Here is a 24,441-nt window from a genome sequence, read left to right on the forward strand (position 1 = left end):
TAATATAATTCCTTTGATTTGAATTTGATAAAAAAAAAAGTGAATAATAATCCTTCTGTAGCACCTACAATGCATTTTTCCATACAGTCAATGTTTCAAAGGGGCATAATTCTTTAAAAAATAGTTGATCAGCACAGGATTTCAAACCCGTTAACAGCATTGATGATATAAACCCATGATATAAGATTCATAAAATTCTGGCAAGAATTGTACACTTTAGAGCTAACGATGCATTTTTTTCTTCAACATGCGACTTCTGTCGCGGAAAGCTGGACATACATGTAGGGATAGTAATCCGGCGGCGGTGGCCTTAAACGCTTAAAATCTCAGAAGGTAGAAGACCTGGATCCTTCATACTTTGTATATAGATGCCTCATATTCGTTAGTTATGAAGTTTCTGTCTGTCCATTGTCCTTGACCTCACTCCCCAAGGGTGACTGGGGAATAGAAGTATGGTCACCATTGGTCTTCCTCCGACCGGCGGTAAAACCCTCGTCAAAGTGGGGCGTCCGTTTGGCTGTGCGGGATGTACAAATTTGCAGCCACGTCCGGTCAGAATGGGGACGTTAAATCCGATGCCTCGTGTAAAGAGAGTGCCACGCTCTTTGCACGTTAAGAACCCTTACAACAACTCTTTGAGGGGTCCGTAGGTGACCTGTTGCAAGGCTAAATTTCTGTCCCTATCCAATATACCCTCATTACCCGTGGCAATCTAAATTTCTCCGACCTTAATCCCTTAATCTATTACAAAACCTACCTATTGTATTTATTGTGAACTTGTTCTCGTCCTGAATATGCATGAAATATTTGCCACTGGACGTTAAGCAACCAACAATCAATCAATCAATCAATCCTTAACCTCATTTTCATATTTCAATGACTACTTTCTCTCTTATATTGAGTTAATTGTAATAGGCTAACTATATTTGGTATGTGCTTACCTTTCAAGGTCCTCAACCCGTCAGATAGTTTTCACTTGACCTCGACCTTATTATATGGATCAGTGAACAAGGTTAAGTTTTCGATGTTAAGTCCGTATCTTGGATACTATAAGCAATAGGTCTACTTTATTTAATGTATGGAATGATTGTACGTTGTACAAGTTTAAGTGGCAGGTGTCATCTGACCTCGACATTATTTAAATGGTTCAGTTTATGGCGATTTTTACCAATTTATGAGTTTTTCAAATTTAAATAATGTATCAAAACCTAAAAAAGATGAATAGACACTTAAAAAAACAAAAATGTTTTTTCTTCATAGAATTGTATCGGAGTCCACAGTGTGGAGAGAGTCCTTTGTTGAAGATGCACACAGACCGAGGTGTGCGACATAGGGTCTTTAGGGGATTTCATACATTATCCTCATAGATTTTAACCCCCTGGTGGATCGCTATCCATGCCGTGGCCGGGAGCTTGCGTGTCTCAGTGACCCCAAGAGCTATGCCAGTTGGAGCTTCCTCTCCTTGTAGGGTTACCCATGCTGGAAAGGTCGAAGGGTAGAGACCAGACTAAAGTGATCCGAACATCGTACGAGTTGCCCGATGTTTTGAATAAAATAGGCTCTCCAACCCGAAAAGAAGTTGGAATATATTCTAAAATATAAAAATGTTATTATATTTAAAACGATTTTAAATTTTATCACGTTATCTTAATGTTCATTTTTATTTGTAAATAATCAATTTGCTTTAATCTAGAATTTTAGTTTATTGAAGGGCCTTTTGTCTGATTTTAAGAATATGCTTTAAATTGTAAAAAATATTCGAATTAGCTCTCGCCGCGATATAGCCTTGTTGTGCTAATGCGGCGTAAAGCAACCAACAACCAATCAATCAATCAATCATAGATTTTAAAGACCACACTGCTTGCATTTTCTTTGCACTTGTCGAAAAAAAAAGAAACCGGAGAAACCAAACATGCATTCAATCTGTTATATATAAAAAAAATACTCACTCTTCTATTGAACAGATCTTTTTAACGCCTCCTCTGGGCTGATGGCATTCTCCAAGCCATGCTTCCAAGTCTGGAAGCCTTTTTTTTAAGTTGATTTCTGGCAGCTTTAGATGGAGTTTTTGATAAACAGGCAAAGCAATCTTTATAATGCAGTTTTGCAATTTTTTTAATGTCTCTTTTCGATAAATCCTTTGTTATTTCTAACTTTGCGCCCCCAAGGGTGACTGGGGAATAGACACAGAGATATCACAGAGATATGTCTCGCCTTTTTTTTAATTTTGATAATGCAAATGTTGAAATTAAAATTGCAATACTTTAACATGTAAGTTATGCAAATATTCAAAGTCGATGAACGATGACTGAAGGTACATGGCTAAACAATCTCCATGGAATGAGATGTGCCAATGCTAATACAACTGTATACCAAATACCATTGACTTATTATAAGTCGTTCCCTTTAAACAAACCTAAACACAAACATTAACTTGTAAACTATGTAAAAGTTTCAAAGTTAATGAACCATGATCAGAGGTGGGGGCTATATAATCTCCATGGAAACGATACTTGCAAATGCCAATAAATTTGCATACCAAATATCAATGACTTAACATTAGCAGTTCATCTTAAACTGATCTAATCACAAACTAATACATGTAAACTAAGCAAAAGTTTCAAAGTAAATAGACCATGACAGAGGGGGAGGGGCCAAATATTCTCCATGGAAATGAGATGTGCTAATGCTTATACAACTGAACACCAATCAACATTGGCCTACCACTAATGGTTCCCCTTGAACTGACCTAATCACAAACTAATACATGTAAACTTAGCAAAATTTTCAAAGTCTATAGACCATGACTAATAATCTCCATGGAAATGAGATATGCCCATGCTTATACAACTGCATACCAAATATCATTGACCTACTACTAGTGGTTCCCCATAAATTGACCTAATCACAAACTAATACATGTTAACTATGAAAAGTTTCAAAGTCAATAGACCTTGACTGAGGGGGCTGGGCCAAATAATCTCCATGGAAATGAGATGTGCCAATTAATGCTAATACAACTGCATACCAAATATGATTGACCTACCACTAGTGGTTCACCATGAACTAGACCTAATCACAAACTAATACATTGTTGACGCCGACGCCGCCAGAAACAGCATACCTATGTCTCGCTTTTTGATTCCGTCAAGGCGAGACAAAAACTTAGCATGTCAACCTTGATTCAGCAATCTGTATGAGATCAATTGACTGACAGATATTGCAAAATATACACCTTTGACTTTGGTAATAAATAAGCAAACAATTTTTTTTATATAACATTATGTATTTCTAATAGTAAAATTTTCCGTTTCTTTTGCTAGCTGTGATCATGAAAGGCGATATATTTAAATAATATAATAAAACATCTTTAGATTGATTGATGGTTGCTTAACGTCCAGTGGCAAATATTTCATGCATGTTCAGGGTGAGAACAAGTTAACAATAAATACAAAAGGTAGGTCTTGTAATAAAAGAGGCCATCAGGGATGATGGTCGGGAAAACTTATGTTGTTGGCCAAAAATAAAAAACTATTAAATCCCTTTCTGCCAATCCAAACCTACAAGCATAGGTAGGCTATATCAAATAAATATTTTTAATGGCCAGGCCTCACATTCTGTAAAGTAGTTTCAGAGGATTTAAGTTGAAAAACTTTGTGACATATAGGTGTAAAGGATATAAACAAATATTTGTCTCTTCCATAATTGAGGAAATATAATTAAACCACAACTGATGATGATTGCAAAAACTGTTAAAAACTTTAAAACCAACAACTTACTTTCGACAAATAACCATATCCCTCATTTTTCTGAAGAACTGCTGCTGATAACCTATTTTGAAGGGAACATGATCCACCATAATGTCTGAAAGAGAACGATGGATTAATTGATAATTTATTTTGAACATCATTCTAATTTTTATTGTTTCTATTTTAAACTATATCTTAATTGATATAAATTGAATAAAATACTCCGCAGGGCGCAGCTTGATACGACCGCAGAGGTCGAACCCTGAACAGTTGGGGCAAGTATGGACACAACATTCAAGCTTGATACAGCTTTGCATTTGGATTGTGATTAAATATTTGACACAGCATAGGTTTCTGACACAGAATGAATGTGGTCTAAGAACTTAAAAATTTTAAATTGGACATTCACCTATTATGGTCCAATATCCAAAATCTAAATACATGGTTAGATTCAGCATATCAAAGAACCCCAAGAATTAATTTTTGATGAAATCAAACGAAGTTTAATTTTGGACCCTTTTGACCTCAATGTGGACAAAGTTGATAACGGGGCCCAAAAATCAAAAATCTAAATACATGGTTAGATTCAGCTTATCAAAGAACCCCATATATTCAATTTTTGTTTGAAATCAAACAAAGTTTAATTTTGGACCCCGATTTGGACCAACTTGAAAACTGGGCCCATAATCAAAAATCTAAATACATGTTAAGATTCAGCATATCAAAGAACCCTAAGAATTCAATTTTTGTTAAAATCAAACTAAGTTTAATTTTGGACCCTTTGGACCTTAATGTAGACCAATTTGAAAACCGAAGCAAAAACAAAGAATCTAAATACACGGTTAGATTCGGCATATCAAAGAACCCCAATTATTCAATTTTTGATGAAATCAAACAAAGTTTAATTTTGGACCCTTTGGACCTCAATGTTGACCAATTTTAAAACGGGGCCCAAAATCCAAAAACTAAATACACGGTTAGATTCAGCATATTAAAGAACCCCAAGAATTCAAGAATAAAACCCCATTGAAATTGGTCAAGAACTAAGCAATTTATACGAAGTATCTTCTTTTGCACAATACTGTGCAATTAAATATTTCTTGCTATTGCGCAATACTGTACAATTGACAATTTCTTGCTATTGCGCAATATTGTGCTATTGGATATTTCTTGCTATTGGGCAATACTGTGCAATTGAAGATTTCTTGCTATTGCGCAATACTGTGCAATTGAAGATTCCTTGCTACTGTGCAATACTGTGCAATTGAAAATTTCTTGCTATTGCACAATACTTATTATATAATAATTTACACATCCTGTTTTGTGTGTATCTCCTCCCATATCATTATTATTTGCCTTTAAATATAAATCAGAAATAACCAACTTAAAATGGAAAATTTTAAAAGAAAAAAAAAAAGGAAAAAAGGAAAAAAAAAAATCCCCCCCAAATTTTTTGAACCCCCTTATGATTCATCACCCCCAAACTCAATCCCAGCCTTCCCTTTGTGGTATGGTACCTTGCAGTACAATTTCAGAGAGATCCATACACTTGAACACAAGTTATTGTCAGGAAACTGGAAAAATGTGTTTTTTGGCCCCTTTTTGGCCCCAAATTCCTAAACGTTTAGGGCAATTACCCCCAAACTCAAACCCAGCCTTCCCTTTGTGATATGGAACCTTGTAGTACAATTTCAGAAAGACCCATACACTTACACACAAGTTATTGTCCTGAAACTAGAAAAATGCTTGTTTTTTGCCCCTTTTTGGCCCGTAATTCCTAAAATATTGAGGCAATTACCCCCATCATCAATCCCAGCCTTCCCTTTGTGGTATGGTACCTTGCAGTACAATTTCAGAGAGATCCATACACTTGAACACAAGATATTGTCTGGAAACTAGAAAAATGCTTATTTTTGGCCCCTTTTTGGCCCCCAATTCCTAAACGTTTCGGCAATTACCCCCAAACTCAATTCCAGCTTTCCCTTTGTAATATGGAACCTTGTAGTACAATTTCAGATAGATCCATACACTTACACACAAGTTATTGTCATGAAACTAGAAAAATGCTTGTTTTTTGCCCCTTTTTTTGCCCCTAATTCCTAAAATTTTGAGGCAATTACCCCCAAAATCAATCCCAGCATTCCTTTTGTGATATGGAACCTTGTGGTACAATGTCAGAGAGATCCATACACTAACACACAAGTTATGTCTGAAAGTTACAAAAATGCTTATTTTTGGCCCCTTTGTGGCCCCTAATTCCTTTACTGTTGGTACCATAACCCCCAAAATCAATCCCAACCTTCCTTTTGTGGTATTGAACCTTGTGGTAAAATTTCATAGAGATCCATTCACTTAAACTAAAGTTAGAGTGCGAAAACCAATGTGTCTTCGGACGACGCCGGACGACGCCAGACGACGACGACGACGACGCCAACGTCATACCAATATACGACCACAAAAAATTGTTTGCGGTCGTATAAAAACAAATTGAATGAATGCAATAAGATTATTAATGAATATGAATATTCTTAAGAGTACACACAATTAAGAGCTCTGTAGATTGCAAAGCATTTTAAGTATGTACAGCAGTGCAGACTTAAGAACTATGAGTCGACTCAAACACTAAAAGAAATCTTCTGTCCCACATGTGTCCCACATTAAACCAAGTAAGTTCAATTATCTCCCTTGAAATATTTCGGACAAAGATTATACTCCTTCATTTATATCCTCAGGTCTTTAAGTACAAATTAGTAAAGTTTCATCAGTATCAGTCCATTTGTTAAGGAGAAGTTGCATAGAAACCAATTGCATACACATATTGAAATGTCAGAGTCATGCATTAGCCCTTTGTGAATACTGTTGTAGATACCTTGCTTTATGTGCCTTTACAGATACAAGTTGATTAAAACTTTCATTGGCTTGTGTTGATCCTAAATCAGTTATGGACTCACTCCTACTTATCATCTTTCTGACTAAGCTGTTTAACTCCTCCTTTAATCCATCTGATGTTAGTGGTTTCCCATTTGGCAGACTTTTGTACCTAGATACAAAAAAAAAACATTAATCATGCATCTTTTTATGAACATTGCAAGTATGACAATTAGTAAAATTATGTTAAGTTTAACAAGAGGCTCTAAAGAGCATGTGTCGCTCACCTTGGTCAGTGTGTATTAGGCCTAAAAAAAAAAATCCAGTAACACCCTTTTAAAGGTTGGTAGGTAGGGTTTTTTTTTTTTTTTTTTGCCGACGCCATAAAAAAGTTAGGTCGGGTTTACCGGAAACACATATTTTTTTTTAGGCCTTATCAACAAAGGACAATCCCCAAAATTATAGACAGGTCAGGGGTGTGGAAATATTTGTTGTGAGCACTTGTCCCTGGGCAAGTAAAACTGAAAATTTTACTTGTCCAGATAAAAAGTTACATGCCCTGAATTTTCCAATAAGTATTTTACTGTATTAGCTTCTATGATTCTTAAAACTGTTTTGTATCACAATATAAATGAAGTTAATTGTGATATATTTGTTTATGTGTTTAAATAAAAGGAGGACTAGGGTTAACATCATATGAACATCAATGAGACAGAAACCCAACATAAAAAAACCAAGACATCTAGAGGGCAATTTTGCAATGCTTTATCCATTTCCCCCAGACACCTAGTGTTTAATTATACTGTTTTCTTTCATCTGACAAGTTTGGTGTTCTGCAGAGCATTGATGAGTCATCAAAGTGTCCATGTTATCTATTAATTTGCCGACAAATAAGTTTAAAGACTTTTGATCAGCATGTTGTGGGTTAGTTTTCTACAAATTAATCAAAAATTTAATTTATGTTCAGTTTCTTTACTGGAGAGCCAGAGGAAATCTGTAAGCCACGACGTCTGGAATTCTCGCTTGCCTTTTTATACGCCCGTCAAAATTTTGACGGGATGTATTATGGTATACAAATGTCGTCTGTCCGGCGTAAACATGTCGCACCGCACCGTAACTTGAGAACGGCTTATTCAAATTTCATGAAACTTAGCATTGTTGTTTCTTATGATGGTCAAACGATCTGTATACTTTTTGGTGAAAATTAAGTTAAAACTTTTTGAGTTCTTGACTTAGTAACTAAAACAGGTGTGTGTTTTTTTTTCACATGTCGCGCCGTATCGCAAAAATAATTTATGATTATTGCTTAAAACTTTACACACTTCTTAGTTATATTAATCTCAAGATCTGTATACTTTTTGGTGATGATTCAAAATCTTATTTTAGAGATATTGACTTTTCTTTTTAAAAAAGGGGGGTTTTCACATGTCGCGCCGTATCTCTAAAACGATTTATGATTATTGCTTAAAATTTTACACACTTCTTAGTTATATTATTCTAAAAATCTGTTTACTTTTTGATTTTGATTTAAAATTTTATTTTAGAGATATTGAGTTTTTTGTAAAAAAAAGGGGGGGTTTTTTGCATGTTGCGCCGTATGTCAGAAACTATTTATGATTATTGCATAAAAATTCACACACAAGACGACGGGCATATCATGCGCTCATGGCGAAGCTGTTTATTTTTTCATATTGCCGTTCTTTCTCCTCCTGCGTTTTCCGTTTTTAACTCTACAAGTCAATATTATTTTCATTCTTTTTGTCTTAATTACCCGGTCTACGCGTTTTTATCAAGTATTTATCCATCTTGATAGAACTTAATCATGAAAAATTAAAATAACACTTCTGTTAGATAGTGGATGATACCTTATTCACGATACCAGGTCTCTGGACAAAGATAACGCAATGTTAATGAGACCCGGTTCCTATACTTATTTTTTTAAATTTTGGTTATCGATCTATTTCCAGTTATATTTTACTACTTGTCGTCATGAACACTGATATTTTGAGTTAAATAAATGTTTTTCATGTGTTGATCATTGGTTTCTTTTACATAAAATAATACATCTTAGTAAGTTGTGAAAATACTTCTATATTTTTGAATAAATTAAATTCTGTCTAGTGTATTTTTTTCTGTCCACGGGCAACCCAGACAAAGAAAATTAATTGTCCGGTTGTTCAAATGTACAAGTCGGGCGAGTCAGGCATAGCATTTACACAACCCTGATACCAAAACAGAATTTATTACAAAAATCTCTTTTTTGTTGATTATCCTGTAGTCTGTTTAGTTTCTCTCTATCTTCCGTTATATATCGGCCATATTTGACTTGTTATTAGATGTTGACTGGCTCATCATTTTTATACAACCGCAAAAAATTTTTGCGGTCATATATTGGTATCATGATGTTGTCGTTGTCCGCGTCGTCCGAAGACACTTAGTTTCCGGACAATAACTTTAGTTTAATATGTTTAAGTGTATGGATCGCTTTGAAATTTAAACAAAAGGTTTGAAACCACAATATGAAGGTTGGGATTGATTTTGGGGGTTATGGTCTCAATAGTTTAGGAGTTAAGTGCCTAAAAAGAGGACCAAATAAGCATTTTTCTAGTTTTCAGACAATAACTTGTGTGTAAGTGTATGGATCTTTCTGAAATTGTACCACAAGGTTCCATGCCAAAAAAGGAAGGTTGGGATTGATTTTGGTTGTTGTGGCCCTATCTGTTTAGGAATTAGGTGTCAAAAAGGGGCCAAAAACAATACTTTTCTTATACTTTGTATAAATTGCATATTTCTTGACCAATTTCAATGGGGTTTTAATCTTGAATTCTTGGGATTCTTTAATATGCTGAATCTAACTGTGTATTAAGTTTTTGGATTTTGGGCCCCTTTTTTTAAATTGGTCCACATTGAGGTCCAAAGGGTCCAAAATTAAACTTTGATTTCATCAAAAATTGAATTATTGGGGTTCTTTGATATGCCAAATCTAACCGTGTATTTAGATTCTTAATTTTTGGTTCTGTTTTCAAATTGGTCTACAGGGTCCAACATTAAACTTTGATTGTAACAAAAATTGAATTTTTGCGGTTCTTTGATATGCTGAATCTAAACATGTATTTAGATTTTTGATTATGGGCCTAGTTTTCAAGTTGGTCCAAATCGGGGTCCAAAATTAAACTTTGTTTGATTTCAACAAAAATTGAATATATGGGGTTCTTTTATATGCTGAATCTAACCGTGTATTAAGTTTTTGGATTTTGGGCCCCTTTTTTCAAATTGGTCCACATTGAGGTCCACAGGGTCCAAAATTAAACTTTTGATTTCATCAAAAATTGAATTATTGGGGTTCTTTAATATGCCGAATCTAACCGTGTATTTAGATTCTTAATTTTTAGTTCCGTTTTCAAATTGGTCAACATTAAGGTCCAAAGGGTCCAAAATTAAACTTAAGTTTGATTTTAACAAAAATTGAATTCTTGCGGTTCTTTGGTATGCTGAATTTGACCATGTATTTAGATTTTGGATATTGGACCATAATAGGTAAATGTCCAATTTAAAATTTTAAAGTTTTTAGACCATATTCATTCTGTGTCAGAAACCTATGCTGTGTCAAATATTTCATCACAATCCAAATTCAGAGCTGCATCAAGCTTGAATGTTGTGTCCATACTTGCCCCAACTGTTTAGGTTTTGACCTCTGTGGTCGTATCAAGGTGCACCCTACGTAGCATTTTATTTAATTTAAAATGTCTATATATCTAAAATAATTTATTGTCATTTACAGCAAACGCAAAAATGGAAAAATGGTCAATAATGGGCAATAACTCCAATTAGGAGATGTCAAACTATTTCCTTCATTGCCTAATAGTAGATCTTGTCTTGCTGATAATCCTTACTAATATAATGAGTTATTGTGCTTACTTGAAATTTTCAGGATTTGTGTTATATGTACACCAGTCAACATCTTCACATTTCTCATGACTACCAAAAACATGTGGCACAATTCTTTCCAGATTACTTTTGATGTCATTTTCTGTCTTTCCTCCCTTTATTGCATACATAAAACATCTCAAAATGTACTGCCTGGTTTCATCTTTCTGCAACTCCCTGTAACTGCAATATAAATTATTAAATAAATGTGCATGCAGAGAACATATTACACTGCAAGTTGCAACAAGTTTATTTAAATTTGTGTGCTAATCACTAAGTTGACTTACAGCCTGCTATTTTTTTTTAGTTTAGCTTCGTCAGCAAATGATTAAAAGGGTCATTAGCTTACTGTTTCTTGATTAGTTCTTCGTTTGTTAGTTAACACCAAACTTAATAATAAAAAAACACACAATTTTGTTTCATAAGTACTAGTTTTGTATTAAAACTCCAGTTTTGGGACTCATTTTTTTCTGTTTGATTAAAAGTTTATGCTGAATAATTTATAACATTTATTTTAAAAAGAAACCTGTAACCAGGAAAGTGGAAGGTTATCATGTTTACTGGAATTGGTGCGACCAAATAAAAACAGCAAACAGAAAGCAGAAAAAAATAGTTATGACTACAGGGTTACTTAACTTTTTATTCTGTGTGGCAACCCCCACTTTTTAAGATTAAATCTCTATTTCACATTAATACATACATGATATGCACATGTAATTTTTTTTCTATGTAGCATTTCATTTTTAAAAAAATTCAAAGATCAGCCGTTTAGCAGTCAATTACCAGACAGTAACCAGAAATGCAATAGGAAGATAACTCTTTAAAAATTATGCATATCAATGAATATAATGTAGGTATAATAAAAAAAGTGCATTTTAAAAGCTCAAAGTCTTGATGTTGGAATATACATATATTTTTGGTATTCACTGCAGTTTATTATATATAATTCAAATGACTAAAAAAATTAATAAGAAAAATCAAATATGCAGATGAAATGATGCCAGTGTTTTTTTTAATCCCCTTCATTGTTGAATATATATAAATGTGTCATTTTATAATATTGTAGTTAAAAAAAAAATCAAGATGTTCATATAATTATTTAATGTTAAAAAATCCTGATTTGTCCATACAAGACTAGTTTTTAAACCACATGTCTGTTTTTTTAAATGTTTGTTCTTTTGTTTGTTACCAAATATAATACAGTTAGAGTCATCCTTTTCATAAAGTTTGTATACAGTTTTGTTTATGGGCCATCCACCATCTACCTCTGAGTGTGATGATTCCTCAATGTTCACTGAAAACTCATTAATTGTTCTCCATGGGCATAAACTTCACTCTTTTGTTGTGCTGTTGTTTTTTAGACGCTTTCAAATGACCATTCTTTAACATGCATAACATTTCTACTACCGTAATTGGTTTTTTTTTCAAAAATTGTTGATTAACAGAAGTATATACCTTTTAGAAATATTATGCAAGCTTGTAGATATCCCTTTTTTGACATGGTTCTGGTCGTCCTTTTTTGAAATGTTGTCAAACTCAACTTGAAGTCTTGCTGTTGTTGATGCATCATTATCAGCATGCACAACTGAAACAGAATATGAATTATACATAAAGAACTAAACTTTAGGACCAGAAAAGTTTTGGCAAATTGAAATTTTCATTAAACATGATGAACATACCCTAATCATTGAGAATTTTAAGAAGATTGAGTTGTGCTTACAAGGTTCTGTTTTTATGATTAGTTAATGGTTCATGCTTTACTGAGTTAACTTTAACGTTGAATTTGTATAGAGATTTAACAGTCAATTGAACACGCTTCGTTAACATAGACATAAAATGGACATGAAATCAGGGATGATCTAATGTTATTGCAACTGCATGCATATTATAATAGTGGATATCATCTTTCATTGATATAGAATTACTGGTTCATGTTAAACTTTAGCTTATCCCATTTGTGAACACAAAAGTCATTGGCAAAACCAGAAAGGCAATACCTTAGTGTCACCTTTTGGCTTAATTCATCATATAACATAACTCTTGTTGCTTTATTGTTAACATATTATTAACCTTTGATTTCACATCCATCATCTTTCAACCTGTGAGCCATTGCTACAGCCATATCAGCCTCCATGGCTTTACTTGATCCATGCCAATTTGATTGACAGTCATGATCTGGAACAGTCTCTTTTCTGGATTGGTGGTACTCACAGGTCTTACATGTTTTACTCCTTAAATCAAATGACAGTACTTTCCCAGATTCTTTTCCAATAAAGGTTGAGTGTCCTGTAGAAAGTTAAAATGTACTAATTGTGTGATCAAACATTTTCCTAATGAGCATCACTTACATAATTCTTTTTTGTTAGAGGCAAAAAGAAGTCCTAATTTCCAAGAAATGTATGTGTCCATTGTACTCTGCTGCCCTGCTTACAGTATCATTTACAATGTTCAGTGGGTCAGAAGACTTATATGGCATACAATTTAGAAAGATAACATGACAAGACACATGTGTACTAAGTTTCAAGTTGATGTGACGTAATTCAACTTTATCAAAAACTAACTTGACCAGAAACTTTAACCAGATTCTGGATGGACAGAGTGACATACACACAGATTCGATAAAAATTAAAATACTAATGTAGCAATTACTGTAGTTCACCGACACATTCAGTTCTATTATTTAGGTACATCATTACAGTTTATGAACCCATCTAAAGTGAACCCCTTCATGGCTGAAGATTTAATTTGTATTTATATATATATATTAAGTTAACAGTTTACACAGGTTCAAAGAACATTGAAACTAATATAGTCCACTGAAAAAAAACTTTGACCTCAAACTTATTGCATTAACAAATCATACCATAGGAAACCACCAAATTACATTATTAAAATCTCCTAAAAGGGGGAGGTTACGAGGGGTGTCATCCATTTTTAATAGACTGGAAAAAGGCTGAATTTCACAATGTTTTCTTGAAAAATGAAATATCTGGCTTTCCCAGATCCTGAGAAATTAATCGTTAATTCCTGAATCAAGGGTAAATTTAAAATCCAGATGTCCTGATTTAGGCCCATTAACCTCTGTTCTTAGAAATGTTCAATGGCACAGGGGAGGTTACTCTTGCGAAAAGTAGGATTTGTCTTTTTTTGGTGCTGATCGCAACATTTTACTTAATTTATATAGATCTCTAGTTAGATCAAAACTAGATTATGGCTCTATAGTGTATGGCTCTGCAAGGAAGTCCTACATACAGATTCTCGATGCTGTGCATCATCAGGGTTTGCGTCTCTGTCTTGGCGCATTTAAAACCTCACCAGTTGAGAGTCTATATGTAGAGGCTGATGAGCACTCACTCTCTAACAGACGTTTGAAGCTTGGACTTCAATATGCTGTCAAACTAAAAGCCTACTCAGATAATCCTGCCTACAGCTGTGTTTTTAATCCAATTTATGAAGATATTTTTGCAAAACATGAAAATAAAATTCCTCCGTTAGGTATACGTTTAAAATCACATTTAGCTTCTTTTGATTTAAAATCTGTTGCTCAAGTTGAAACTTGCAAATGTCCTCCATGGGAACTTCCCAAACCAAAAATGATATTTGATCTCCGTGAACACAATAAAAATAAAACAAATCCTCTTTTAATTCAGCAACACTATGCTGAAATCAAAGCCAATTATTTAGATTTTTCAACTGTCTATACTGATGAATCAAAAGATGGTGACAGAGTTGCATCTGCTGCTGTCTTCAGGGACAGAGCTGCAACTCTCCGCTTGCCATCTGATGCATCGATCTTTACTGCTGAAGCAGAAGCAATAATTTTGGCTTTGAAATTTATTGCTTCTTCAGATAAATCCAAATTTATTATATGTTCTGATTCACTTTCATGCTTACAAGCTATACAAAATACTAAAATTAAAAACCCAACAATTCTCAAAATTTTATATGTAATGAGGAATTTAAAAATTCTTCTTAAAGAAATATTATTTCTATGGGTGCCGAGTCATGTTGGAATCCTTGGAAACACAGCTGTAGACCTTGAGGCAAAGAATGCCCTGGGTGACCCTTTATCTAACTGTGATATACCATATACCGATTTTAAATCTAATATTAGAGAATATGTTTTTAATATATTGAAAAATGAATGGAGTAAAAAAGATGGTAATAAATTACATGAAATTAAACCTAATTTATGTAAACCTTTCAATAATTTTATGTGCAGAAAAGATCAGTGTGTTATTTCTAGATGTCGTATTGGTCATACTAGAATAACACACGAATATCTTTTAAAAAATGAAGTAGAACCACAATGTATACCTTGTAACTGCAAGTATACTATTAAACATGTTTTAATCAATTGTATTGACTTTGCTGATATTCGGGAGAAGCATTTCAATGTCAATAATATGAAAGATTTATTTAATAATATTCCATTTATTTAATAATATTCCATTTACAAATATTGTTTCATTCTTAAAAGAAATTGGAATATATTATAAAATATAAAAATGTTGTTGTATTTAAAACGATTTTAATTTTTATCACGTTATCATAGTGTTGATTTTTATTTGTAAATAATCAATTTGCTTTAGTCTAGAATTTTAGTTTATTGAAAGACCTTTTGTCTGATTTTAAAAATATACCTTAAATTGTTATAATATTCGAATTAGCTCTCGCCGCGATATAGCCTTTCTGTGCTAATGCGGCGTAAAGCAAACAACAATCAATCAATCAATTTTTTGTCTTCTGCTTGTTAAGATACTTCCATGGACCAAACTGGCTTAATTTGACTTATTACTACTAGTATATATTCTGATTTTTATAATACAATTACAAGAATATTCATTTCATATTTTAACTAAAATTGGTTTACTTTTCTGTAAGTAAATCATATTTATTAAATACACAAAAAAAACACATTAATTTGTTATGTTCCAATATTAGTTTGAGGTTTAAGAGTAAATTTTTGCTAGGTTGTTTGGATTTATTAAGTTGGGTTTTTACTGGTTTTACTGGTATACATCATGCATACCAATATTAATTCTTACCTGTATTACTATTGTAATTCCATCCAGAGCCTCTCTTCTGCCAACCACCATCAAAACTAGCTTCAACCTACCAAAATATAATTTTATTTCTAGTATTATGCATACATGTAAATAAGATTTGAAAGAAAGTCTATAGGCAGCATGTAAGACAAGGTAAATGACAATTATATTCTTTCCTTTTTTTTTAAATTAATTGGTAGAAAGTTTTTTGAACGTATAATTTTGATATATGAATCAATATTGGATATTTGTAGAAATAAAATATGTTTATAAAAAAGAGCAATTAAAATCCTTTTTATAGTCTGTAACTATATATAAGAACATCAAATCAGATATATAAGTGCAAATCATAGAGGAATTCTGGCTTATTTTCATAGTGTCCAATATTTTATACCCTTTGGTCTAGAGTTTAGCAGTAAATAGTAAGTAAACATGAAACCTGACTGAAAAAAAGTTTTATATGTTTGTTCTTCTGTTGTGATGTAGAACGGGTTTGGATCCAGCAAATTCATTAAACCATTAAAATTTATGACGTTATTCAACCAAATTAAACGTTACAAACCATGTTGCATTAGAATAAAATTTAGTTTTCTTAATCAATTAAACACATTATTTATTAAACTTACATTACTATTGTTACTCTGCGCTTTTTCTTCTTCCTGTGCAGTTCTGCAAGATCTGTTTGCAACTTCCCCAATCTGTTTACTAAGCTCCTTCTCCTTCTTCCTCAAAGTGTTTTCACTGATAGATGGCAAATTACATTCAGCAAGAAAGTTTTGTAGATGGGTAGGTCCTATTCCTGCATGTATCATTCCTGCAATGCATGAAGATGTAAGTGAATAAAGATATAGGAATAATGCATGTTTTTCTCTAAACAAAATTTTTATTTTTAGGTATGAGATATTTTCAAAGGCTTTTGAATATATATAAAATTGAGAATGGAAATGGGGAATGTGTCAAAGAGACAACAACCCGACCATAGAGCGGACAATATATTTGTTTGTTGAATAAAAATGCTCTGATACATGTACCTGTATATATGTTGTTTTATGATATTGACCATTGGCATAGTAGTGGGAGGTTACTGTTTGAGAGTGACTAAATAAATTTATCCCTGACTTTATGTTTCTAGGATTTGGATTGGTTAGCGCAGTTAAAATGTCAAATTCTCAAATTTCAATAAAATAGTTTTAAATAATTAAAAAATGTTACACTTTGTGGTCCAATTTCTCTTAAAACTACTGTTTTCTGACTAAGACTGGGGAAACATTCTTTATCTACGTTTATAATCCGTAGATATGGATATTTTAACACCTTTCAGTACCCGATACACCCTTGGGCTTTGCCTCACGGTGTACTTGGATACTTCAGTGTGTTGAAATATCCATATCTACGCATATGAAAGTAGATAATTTAATTATAGTCTCCTTGGTTTAAAATGCTTGGTCAGTGGTTGTATCTCACTTATAAATACTCCATTTTAGAGCATATTTGGTATTTTAATACAATGTATACTTTTTGCACTGGATTTGTCATTAGGGCAATTAAGAGCTGTCAGCATATGGTGTATATAGTTTCTGCTTTATTGAAGACATTGATGTGGTCTTTGTATGAATCATTTGTATAAATTCATGCTTAATGTTTGAAAAGAAATATATATTTCATTCATCAAACCAAAGATATCTATTTTTATTGTTATTATTGTTAACCATGAATTATAAATCTAAAACAATCCTGAAAAAAATATTATTGAATTGAACAAATTCTTCTACCTTGTGCAAGGTTTTTTTTTCTTACCTTGTTCACAAATCTGGCTTGAGAAGTTAACTTTTTAATTTTCAAATTCATGGGGAGAAGTTTAAAATAATTGCTTACAAGAATAAGGCCAAAATTTAAAAAATGTTTAATTATTAAGAGACAAATATAGGGGGCCTAGGCCCTCCTTTTGTGTGAAAAATTTGGTGGATTATTTAGGGATCACTGTAGCATGACTGGAACATGCTCCCTCTTACTGCAGTCAGGGGGGGGGGGGCTGTTGATTCACTACTGCTATTTGCTCTTCTCTACAGAGTGAGACTCAAATTCAAACATTAACAACAAAGTTCAAAAAAAGATATTTAGAAATGTTTCTTATTTTGCACAAAATTGGATTTAAGATTTTGCATTCAAGCTTTGAGTATGGATCGAGGGGAGTATACAGGTACAATCTACTAGCTATAGAAGATCCTGGTTGAACTTGATTAGGTTTGTTTATAGTTTCTGCTAAAAATTGTATTATTGCCAACCAAATGAAAGTCTTCCACAGAGTCGTCTGCTCTTGACCAGGGTATTTAAACTTTTGTCTATTCTCTTGTCCTATTGAATAAATACAATAGCTATTGTTCTCTGTGTAGTTTTTTCACTGGGACCTTTAAATTTCTTCCAGAAGAAATCTATCACTCATTGATTAATTTACCTGACCAAAAAATTATCTTCTTTTTTGGGGGAAATCGTTGTATAAACACGCATAAACTGCATGCAATATTGTATTTAATCAATATCAATAATATATTTTCAATCTGTTCAATGTAAACACTGATTTAATTATAAAAAGTTTATTTCTGACAAAATTTTAAGTATTGTTCCAATGAATTTGCATGTTTTTGTTGTTGTTCAGTTATAGAATACATTTATCAAGACCTTAATTTAAACACAATAATTTTCAAGTTTTTATTTGTCAAACACACAAAAAAAAGCAAATTTTAATAAGGAAAATATAAAAGATTTGTTCAGAAATCAACTTTTAATTTTTGAATCAGTGTTTATATTGAAACAATTAAAAATGAATTATTGATATTGAATAAATACAAAACAAAAAACAAATAAACAAACAACACCACATGCAGTTTTTTTTAGTCCTTATTTAGTATTTGTACATGTATTTCCATTTTTGACAGTTCAATTTTTTGTTCAGGTAAATTAATCAGAAGTGATAGATTTCTCTTGGAAGAAATTTAAAGGTCCCATCAAATAAACTACACAGAGAACAATAGCTATTGTATTTATTAGATGGGACAAAAGAACTTACAAAAGTTTAAATCGACGGGTAACTTGCAGGTGAGTCTGTGGAAAAGTATCATTGGGTTCCCAATAACTAAATGTAAACCTACCTATGGCTGCTTTTGTGTTGATATCATAACTTCCAGTTGGTCCTCTTTTCCCTGTCTGGACATCTGTCACTGTGTCACAAAGTTCACAACGAATCATAATAATGCCACTTAGGCCAAATAGCTTTTCCCCTACTGTATTGGACAGGTGTAGAGGGGACTTACAAATACAGCAGTACATTCCCACTGCAAGAAGGTCTAATTCAACAATCCTCCTCCCCACAACCCAGGACTGTTGTTTCCCATAAGTTGGATCAGTGATCTCAGCCTCTGCTGCTATATCTGTGTGGTCATGAATGTAGTTGAAGTGGTCATTAAATAAGCCAACTATTTCGGGGTCCTTCTTCTTCCCTTCATTTGACCACTTGAAAAAATCGGACCTCTTGTTTTTCTTTTTTACATTAACTTTGCCTTGAAATTTGCCTGTTTTGTCTCTTTGCTGATTCATTTATGGAAAAATTTGTAACTATTTATAGATTAAGGTAGATTTTTAACAAGATTAACGAATTACAATAGCCTGATCGTCTGCTCTTAGCAACAAGTAAACATTCTGATCTGGATCTTTAAAAGTCTTGCATATTGCATGCAATTTTAAAACGCTACAATGAAACAGACCAAAGAGTTAGAGTTATCTTTCTTAGGTGTTGTGTACCCCCTTAAATTGTTATAATATTCGAATTAGCTCTCGCCGCGATATAGCCTTTCTGTGCTAATGCGGCGTAAAGCAAACAACAATCAATCAATCAATTTTGTGGATGTTGATGTTAGTGAGAGTACAGGTTCTGTAGTTGTGAATATGTCTGATGGTTTTGTGGATGTTGATGTTAGTGAGAGTACAGGTTCTGTAGTTGTGAGTATGTCTGATGGTTTTGTGGATGTTGATGTAAGTGAGAGTATAGGTTCTGTAGTTTTGAGTATGTCTGATGGTTTTGTGGATGTTGATTTAAGTGAGAGTACAGGTTCTGTAGTTGTCACTGTAGGAATGATTTATTCGGTAAGCAGATCTGAAAAATAAATATTGAACGTATTCAGAAAATACAACCTTGTCAAAAAAGAGTCATTGTTTCAGCCAACCATTCACACTTCCTACAATCCACACGATTTTTTGTTACCAGTCTACTGGTATTTTCCTTCTCTGTTGTTTGCTGTATTTTGACCCTTTCTCAAGGAATAGTGGTATTGAAAGTGTCTTTAAAAAGATAAATAGTGTGGTCTTATCTCGTTGTATTGCATATGAAAAATGGAAGTAAACAGAGAAAAAAAATCAGAATAAATCGACCACTGCCTGGACCGTCTCATTTTCTTAGTCCCATAACCGGCCGCTTTATACAGGTTTTACTTTCTTGAATGCCATGGATGTAGTGCTTGCGGGCACTCTAGGTGACTGCTCCCCCTCCTGAAATAAAAAAAGAATTTTTTATGACGCCTGCGCACGAAGTAAGTCTATACTCTGTTGCATCACCCGTTACATCCAGAACATTGGCGTTCACCAAAATCCTGTTGCTTTGATCATCTACGATCGCATATGATGTTATTGTTTTATTTGGACAGTCTGATCTGCGAATTTTAACTTGAACTATCTTTACACAAGATTTGCCAGAAAATTGTTGTTTACAGATTTGTGTACATTTTATTACCGCATCCTGTTCCGGTATGGTATGATTATTTTTCTCCTCACCATGATTGACTCTCGGTTTATGTTCTAAGTGCATTGCTGATGAATGAGATTCATTTCCACATCCTTCACAAGGAACTTTTTCTTTACAGTCCTTGGACTTAAGTTGATCTGAATTACAGCATTTAAAACAAATGTCCACGCAAGAACTTCTTGCGGTCCTCAAAGGATTTTTCCTTGAATCCGCGACAACTGTTGAGACTATGATTCGTGTTATGCAGTGGACATGTTTTACTGACTTGATTTCTTTCAGGTTTAGTTTCGGTTTTGTTAACTGCGATTTGAGATCGACCATGATTGTTACGAGGAAATTTTTCCTTTTCCTTTACAGTTGTTGGAGTACTTTATGACTCATTTATGTATGAAAAACCAGGATCATTTTTCATCTTTGTCATGTCGCGCATTAATTCTACAAGGCAAGAGAATGGTGGAAATGTTACATGGTGCTTTGTTTTATATCTATGAGCATGGCTTGTCCACTTCTCTTGTAGACTGTGATTGATTGATTGATTGTTGGTTGCTTAACGTCCAGTGGCAAATATTTCATGCATATTCAGGACGAGAACAAGTTCACAATAAATACAATAGGTAGGTTCTGTAATAGATTAAGGGATTAAGGTCGGAGAAATTTAGACTGCCACGGGAAATGAGGGTATATTGGATAGGGACAGAAATTTAACCTTGCAACAGGTCACCTACGGACCCTTCAAAGAGTTGTTGCAAGTGTTCTTAACGTGCAAAGAGCGTGGCACTCTCTTTACACGAGGCATCGGATTTAACGTCCCCATTCTGACCGGACGTGGCTGCAAATTTGTACATCCCGCACAGCCAAACGGACGCCCCACTTTAGCACGGGTTTTACTGCCGGTCGGAGGAAGACCAATGGTGACCATACTTCTATTCCCCAGTCACCCTTGGGGTGTAGACTGTGAGGCAGTTTGCCAATAATCGGTAGGACACCTGATGACGAGTTGTAATATCCAAGCAGGGATTGATATTTTGGATCGGTCATTAGCGATTCAATCTCACATAAAATATCCAGTAGCTCATAAAGTTTGATATTTTCTTTGTTTGTAAGACGTGGAAATTTTGAGAGCTAACAATTCCGAACTCCCATATAGTTTGTCAAGCCTTTCCCAAATTTGCTGTAATGCTCGTTAAGGGTTATACGTATTAGCAGAACGAATGCTTAGAGCGTACTTGTAAGATTGCGGTCCTAACCACTTTGATAATAAATGTAACTCTTCAATATCAGTTGTTGATAGTTCTTGCATAATTCCCTTGAATTGAACCTTCCAGAAGTTTCTGGTCGATCATTAAAACAGGACAGTCTAGAAATAAGTATGTCTTTCTTAAGTAGAAGCTTTGTTAGATCTTGAATTTGATAATTTTGCACACTCAAGTTTTGAAATTGCGGATTAGATTCTATGACCAATAAACAAACAATATAGTCCTATAATCATAGGAACCTAGCACTAATATAGAATGAATAACATTATCAACAATTTTAAGCATATATCTTATCTATAACAAGGAAATAACATATTTACAGCATAAAAGAAATATAAAAAAATATATGCCATGGGATATCTTGTCACAATTACCCCCTGTTAAAATATGTGTCCCCACAAATTGGACGGACTAGAATTAAACTACTCACTGTAAGGTTTAATCCTTTAAAAGCACCCCAAGGGTGACTGGGGAATAGAAGTATGGTCACCATTGGTCTTCCTCCGACCGGCGGTAAAACCCTCGTCAAAGTGGGGCGTCCGTTTGGCTGTGCGGGATGTACAAATTTGCAGCCACGTCCGGTCAGAATGGGGACGTTAAATCCGATGCCTCGTGTAAAGAGAGTGCCACGCTCTTTGCACGTTAAGAACCCTTGCAACAACTCTTTGAGGGGTCCGTAGGTGACCTGTTGCAAGGCTAAATTTCTGTCCCCATCCAATATACCCTCATTTCCCGTGGCAGTCTAACTTTCTCCGACCTCAATCCCAGACGCCTCTATTACAGAACCTACCTACATTGTATTGTATTTATTGTTAATTTGTTCTCGTCCTGAATATGCATGAAATATTTGCCACTGGACGTTAAGCAACCAACAATCAATCAATCAATCCTTTAAGAGCCTTTCCCATTTTTCTAAATTTATTACATGCAAACAGTTATCTTACAAAATATCAAAATTTTGTTGTTGTTACCAAAATTTTTATCCAGCTCATTATGACAAGAATCCAGTCATAAATAAATTAATAAAGTAAAGTTAAAAAAGTAAAGGTACGTTTCTTAAAAAAAGCATCAGTTTTACAATAATTTTTTAACTTATAATAGTTTGCACAGTAAAAATAATCTCTAAAATTTCTTGGGTTTCCTTTTCTATCACAGTTCAACCATAATCGACAACTATTATCCCAGTATTTATCATATCATATTTTTTTACTTTAAATAAATAAAATGATTAAATACACAATAATAAATGACCACCCCTTTAACATTACTATATGTAAGACATAGCTAAATCTAAAATTAATTTTTCAGACCTAAATGCTATTAATTTTATGAATCTAGAAGAAAATGATTGAACCAAAAGGTATGTTTAATTTAGGTGAAAACAATTATGAAATTGAACTTGGTTTATGATTATTTTTTTAAATACTAATTTTTAAATAAAACCATTATCTTACTGACCAAAATTAAAAAAATTCCTTTAATTTCCCTTATGTGATTTTGAATGAATTTCATGATATTCCCTTTAACTTAAAATATTTAACCCAAAAATTTAAGTACAATATATGCTCATTTTCTTCTCTTTGCAGGTGGTAGTGGGTGTCCAAAGGTTTGTCTCATAGACGTAGACGTCCGGCGTCTTTGCTGGATTCTTGATCTGTTTACGATGGTAGTTCTGCAGCTGGCTAATACTTTCCCTTGTCTTGGCATGTTCAGCAGCTGTGTTTTCAAGTAAGGTCGATATTGACTGCTTCACCTCTCCCACAGCAGAACACCCAGATAACGAAGACGATGATGATGATAAAGAATTTGGGGGAGTGCACTGACTTAATGGTACACCATTCCACTCTGTTAGCTGATGGTATAGCAGGAAGGTTACTGGCACCCAACAACTGAGGCAGTAGATTTTCCTCTTCCTCAATCTCTCGGTCTCGCATGATTATATTTCGTACTGGAAATGCCAATTCTGGAGTGGATACCGCAGGAGATTCCGGAAGGTAAAATAAAATCAATGATGCAGTCTGGTTTTTCCTGAATAATTCCATCCACAATGTTACTTTCTGTTGCTGGCAGTGTTTGTGATCCTTGTAAAGATGGTGATGACCAATTTCCTGTAGTAAAATCAATAGGTGGTGGCGGTAATGAAGATGAAGTGTCTGAAGGTTGTTTAAATTTGAAAAACTGGCCTGGTTCTGTATGCGGCATTAAGGAAGGAATATTCACAGTGGCCATTTCTGGGATTACAGGTAATGTTGGAGGCGATTCACCAGTGCTGCTTCCTGAGTTTACTTGAACAGGATCCACCGTGGTGTCCAAACCTGGCCTCTGCCTTGGCAACAATCAGAAATCCCTCACTGCCTCTGGGAAGTATGGTGACTCCGAAATAAGGAAATCGTCATTGTCAGGTGACGACTCTTGAAGACCAGCTTTCAAAGTCTGGTGGGGCATATGGAAATTAACGTGCTGCTGCAGGGTGTTCAGATTGGTGCACCTGAACCGACAGAGGGTACAATAGTAGGGTGTTCTGGATACGGATACATGGTTTACCAATATGTGGGTAATGACTCTATGTTTCTACCCCATATATGCCGGTACAACTGTGCAAAGGAGACAAATGGTTGCTCTTCTTTTGGCTCTGGCATCTCATTTACAAAGAGTATTGGACCTTTAGAAATCTTGTCCAGTTTAATTGATTTGGTCCCTGAAATAACCTGGCAGTGTATCAGAAGTTTGTTTTAGCAGTTAAGAACTTTGTTTTTCAACAATTTTCATCCACCAGGGTATGTTTTCACCTATCTAAG

General features: G+C 34.0%; 2 protein-coding genes across 2 annotated transcripts; both read right to left on the reverse strand.

Moving 5' to 3' along the window:
• Positions 1–6,581: 6,581 nt before the first annotated feature.
• On the reverse strand, positions 6,582–19,269 carry LOC127703921 (uncharacterized). The gene is made up of 7 exons (XM_052207967.1): positions 18,742–19,269; positions 16,219–16,406; positions 15,593–15,659; positions 12,615–12,830; positions 12,000–12,129; positions 10,536–10,727; positions 6,582–6,789 (listed from the first exon to the last, which is right to left on the reverse strand). The coding sequence occupies exons 1-7, from the start codon at positions 19,184–19,186 to the stop codon at positions 6,582–6,584; spliced, it is 1,446 nt and encodes a 481-aa protein (XP_052063927.1). The 5' UTR covers positions 19,187–19,269.
• A 204-nt stretch (positions 19,270–19,473) lies between these two features.
• On the reverse strand, positions 19,474–23,845 carry LOC127703922 (salivary glue protein Sgs-3-like). The gene is made up of 2 exons (XM_052207968.1): positions 23,698–23,845; positions 19,474–19,712 (listed from the first exon to the last, which is right to left on the reverse strand). Exons 1-2 carry the CDS (start codon positions 23,843–23,845, stop codon positions 19,474–19,476), a joined length of 387 nt encoding a protein of 128 aa, XP_052063928.1.
• Positions 23,846–24,441: the final 596 nt, after the last annotated feature.

Source organism: Mytilus californianus, unplaced genomic scaffold (genome assembly GCF_021869535.1).
Source record: "Mytilus californianus isolate M0D057914Y unplaced genomic scaffold, xbMytCali1.0.p SCAF_56, whole genome shotgun sequence".
Lineage (NCBI taxonomy): Eukaryota > Metazoa > Mollusca > Bivalvia > Mytilida > Mytilidae > Mytilus > Mytilus californianus.

What these genes read in the sequence shown, in the direction of transcription:
- LOC127703921 (XM_052207967.1), bottom strand. Translation starts at nt 19,186, where the DNA reads ATGAATCAGCAAAGAGACAAAACAGGCAAATTTCAAGGCAAAGTTAAT. An exon ending in CAACACAAAAGCAGCCATAG is followed by an intron (nt 16,407 to 18,741) that starts GTAGGTTTACAT and finishes CATGCATTGCAG; the next exon opens with GAATGATACATGCAGGAATA. An exon ending in ACAAATCCTGAAAATTTCAA is followed by an intron (nt 6,790 to 10,535) that starts GTAAGCACAATA and finishes TTTTGTATCTAG; the next exon opens with GTACAAAAGTCTGCCAAATG.
- LOC127703922 (XM_052207968.1), bottom strand. Translation starts at nt 23,845, where the DNA reads ATGCCGCATACAGAACCAGGCCAGTTTTTCAAATTTAAACAACCTTCA. An exon ending in AACACTGCCAGCAACAGAAA is followed by an intron (nt 19,713 to 23,697) that starts GTAACATTGTGG and finishes TCATTCCTACAG; the next exon opens with TGACAACTACAGAACCTGTA.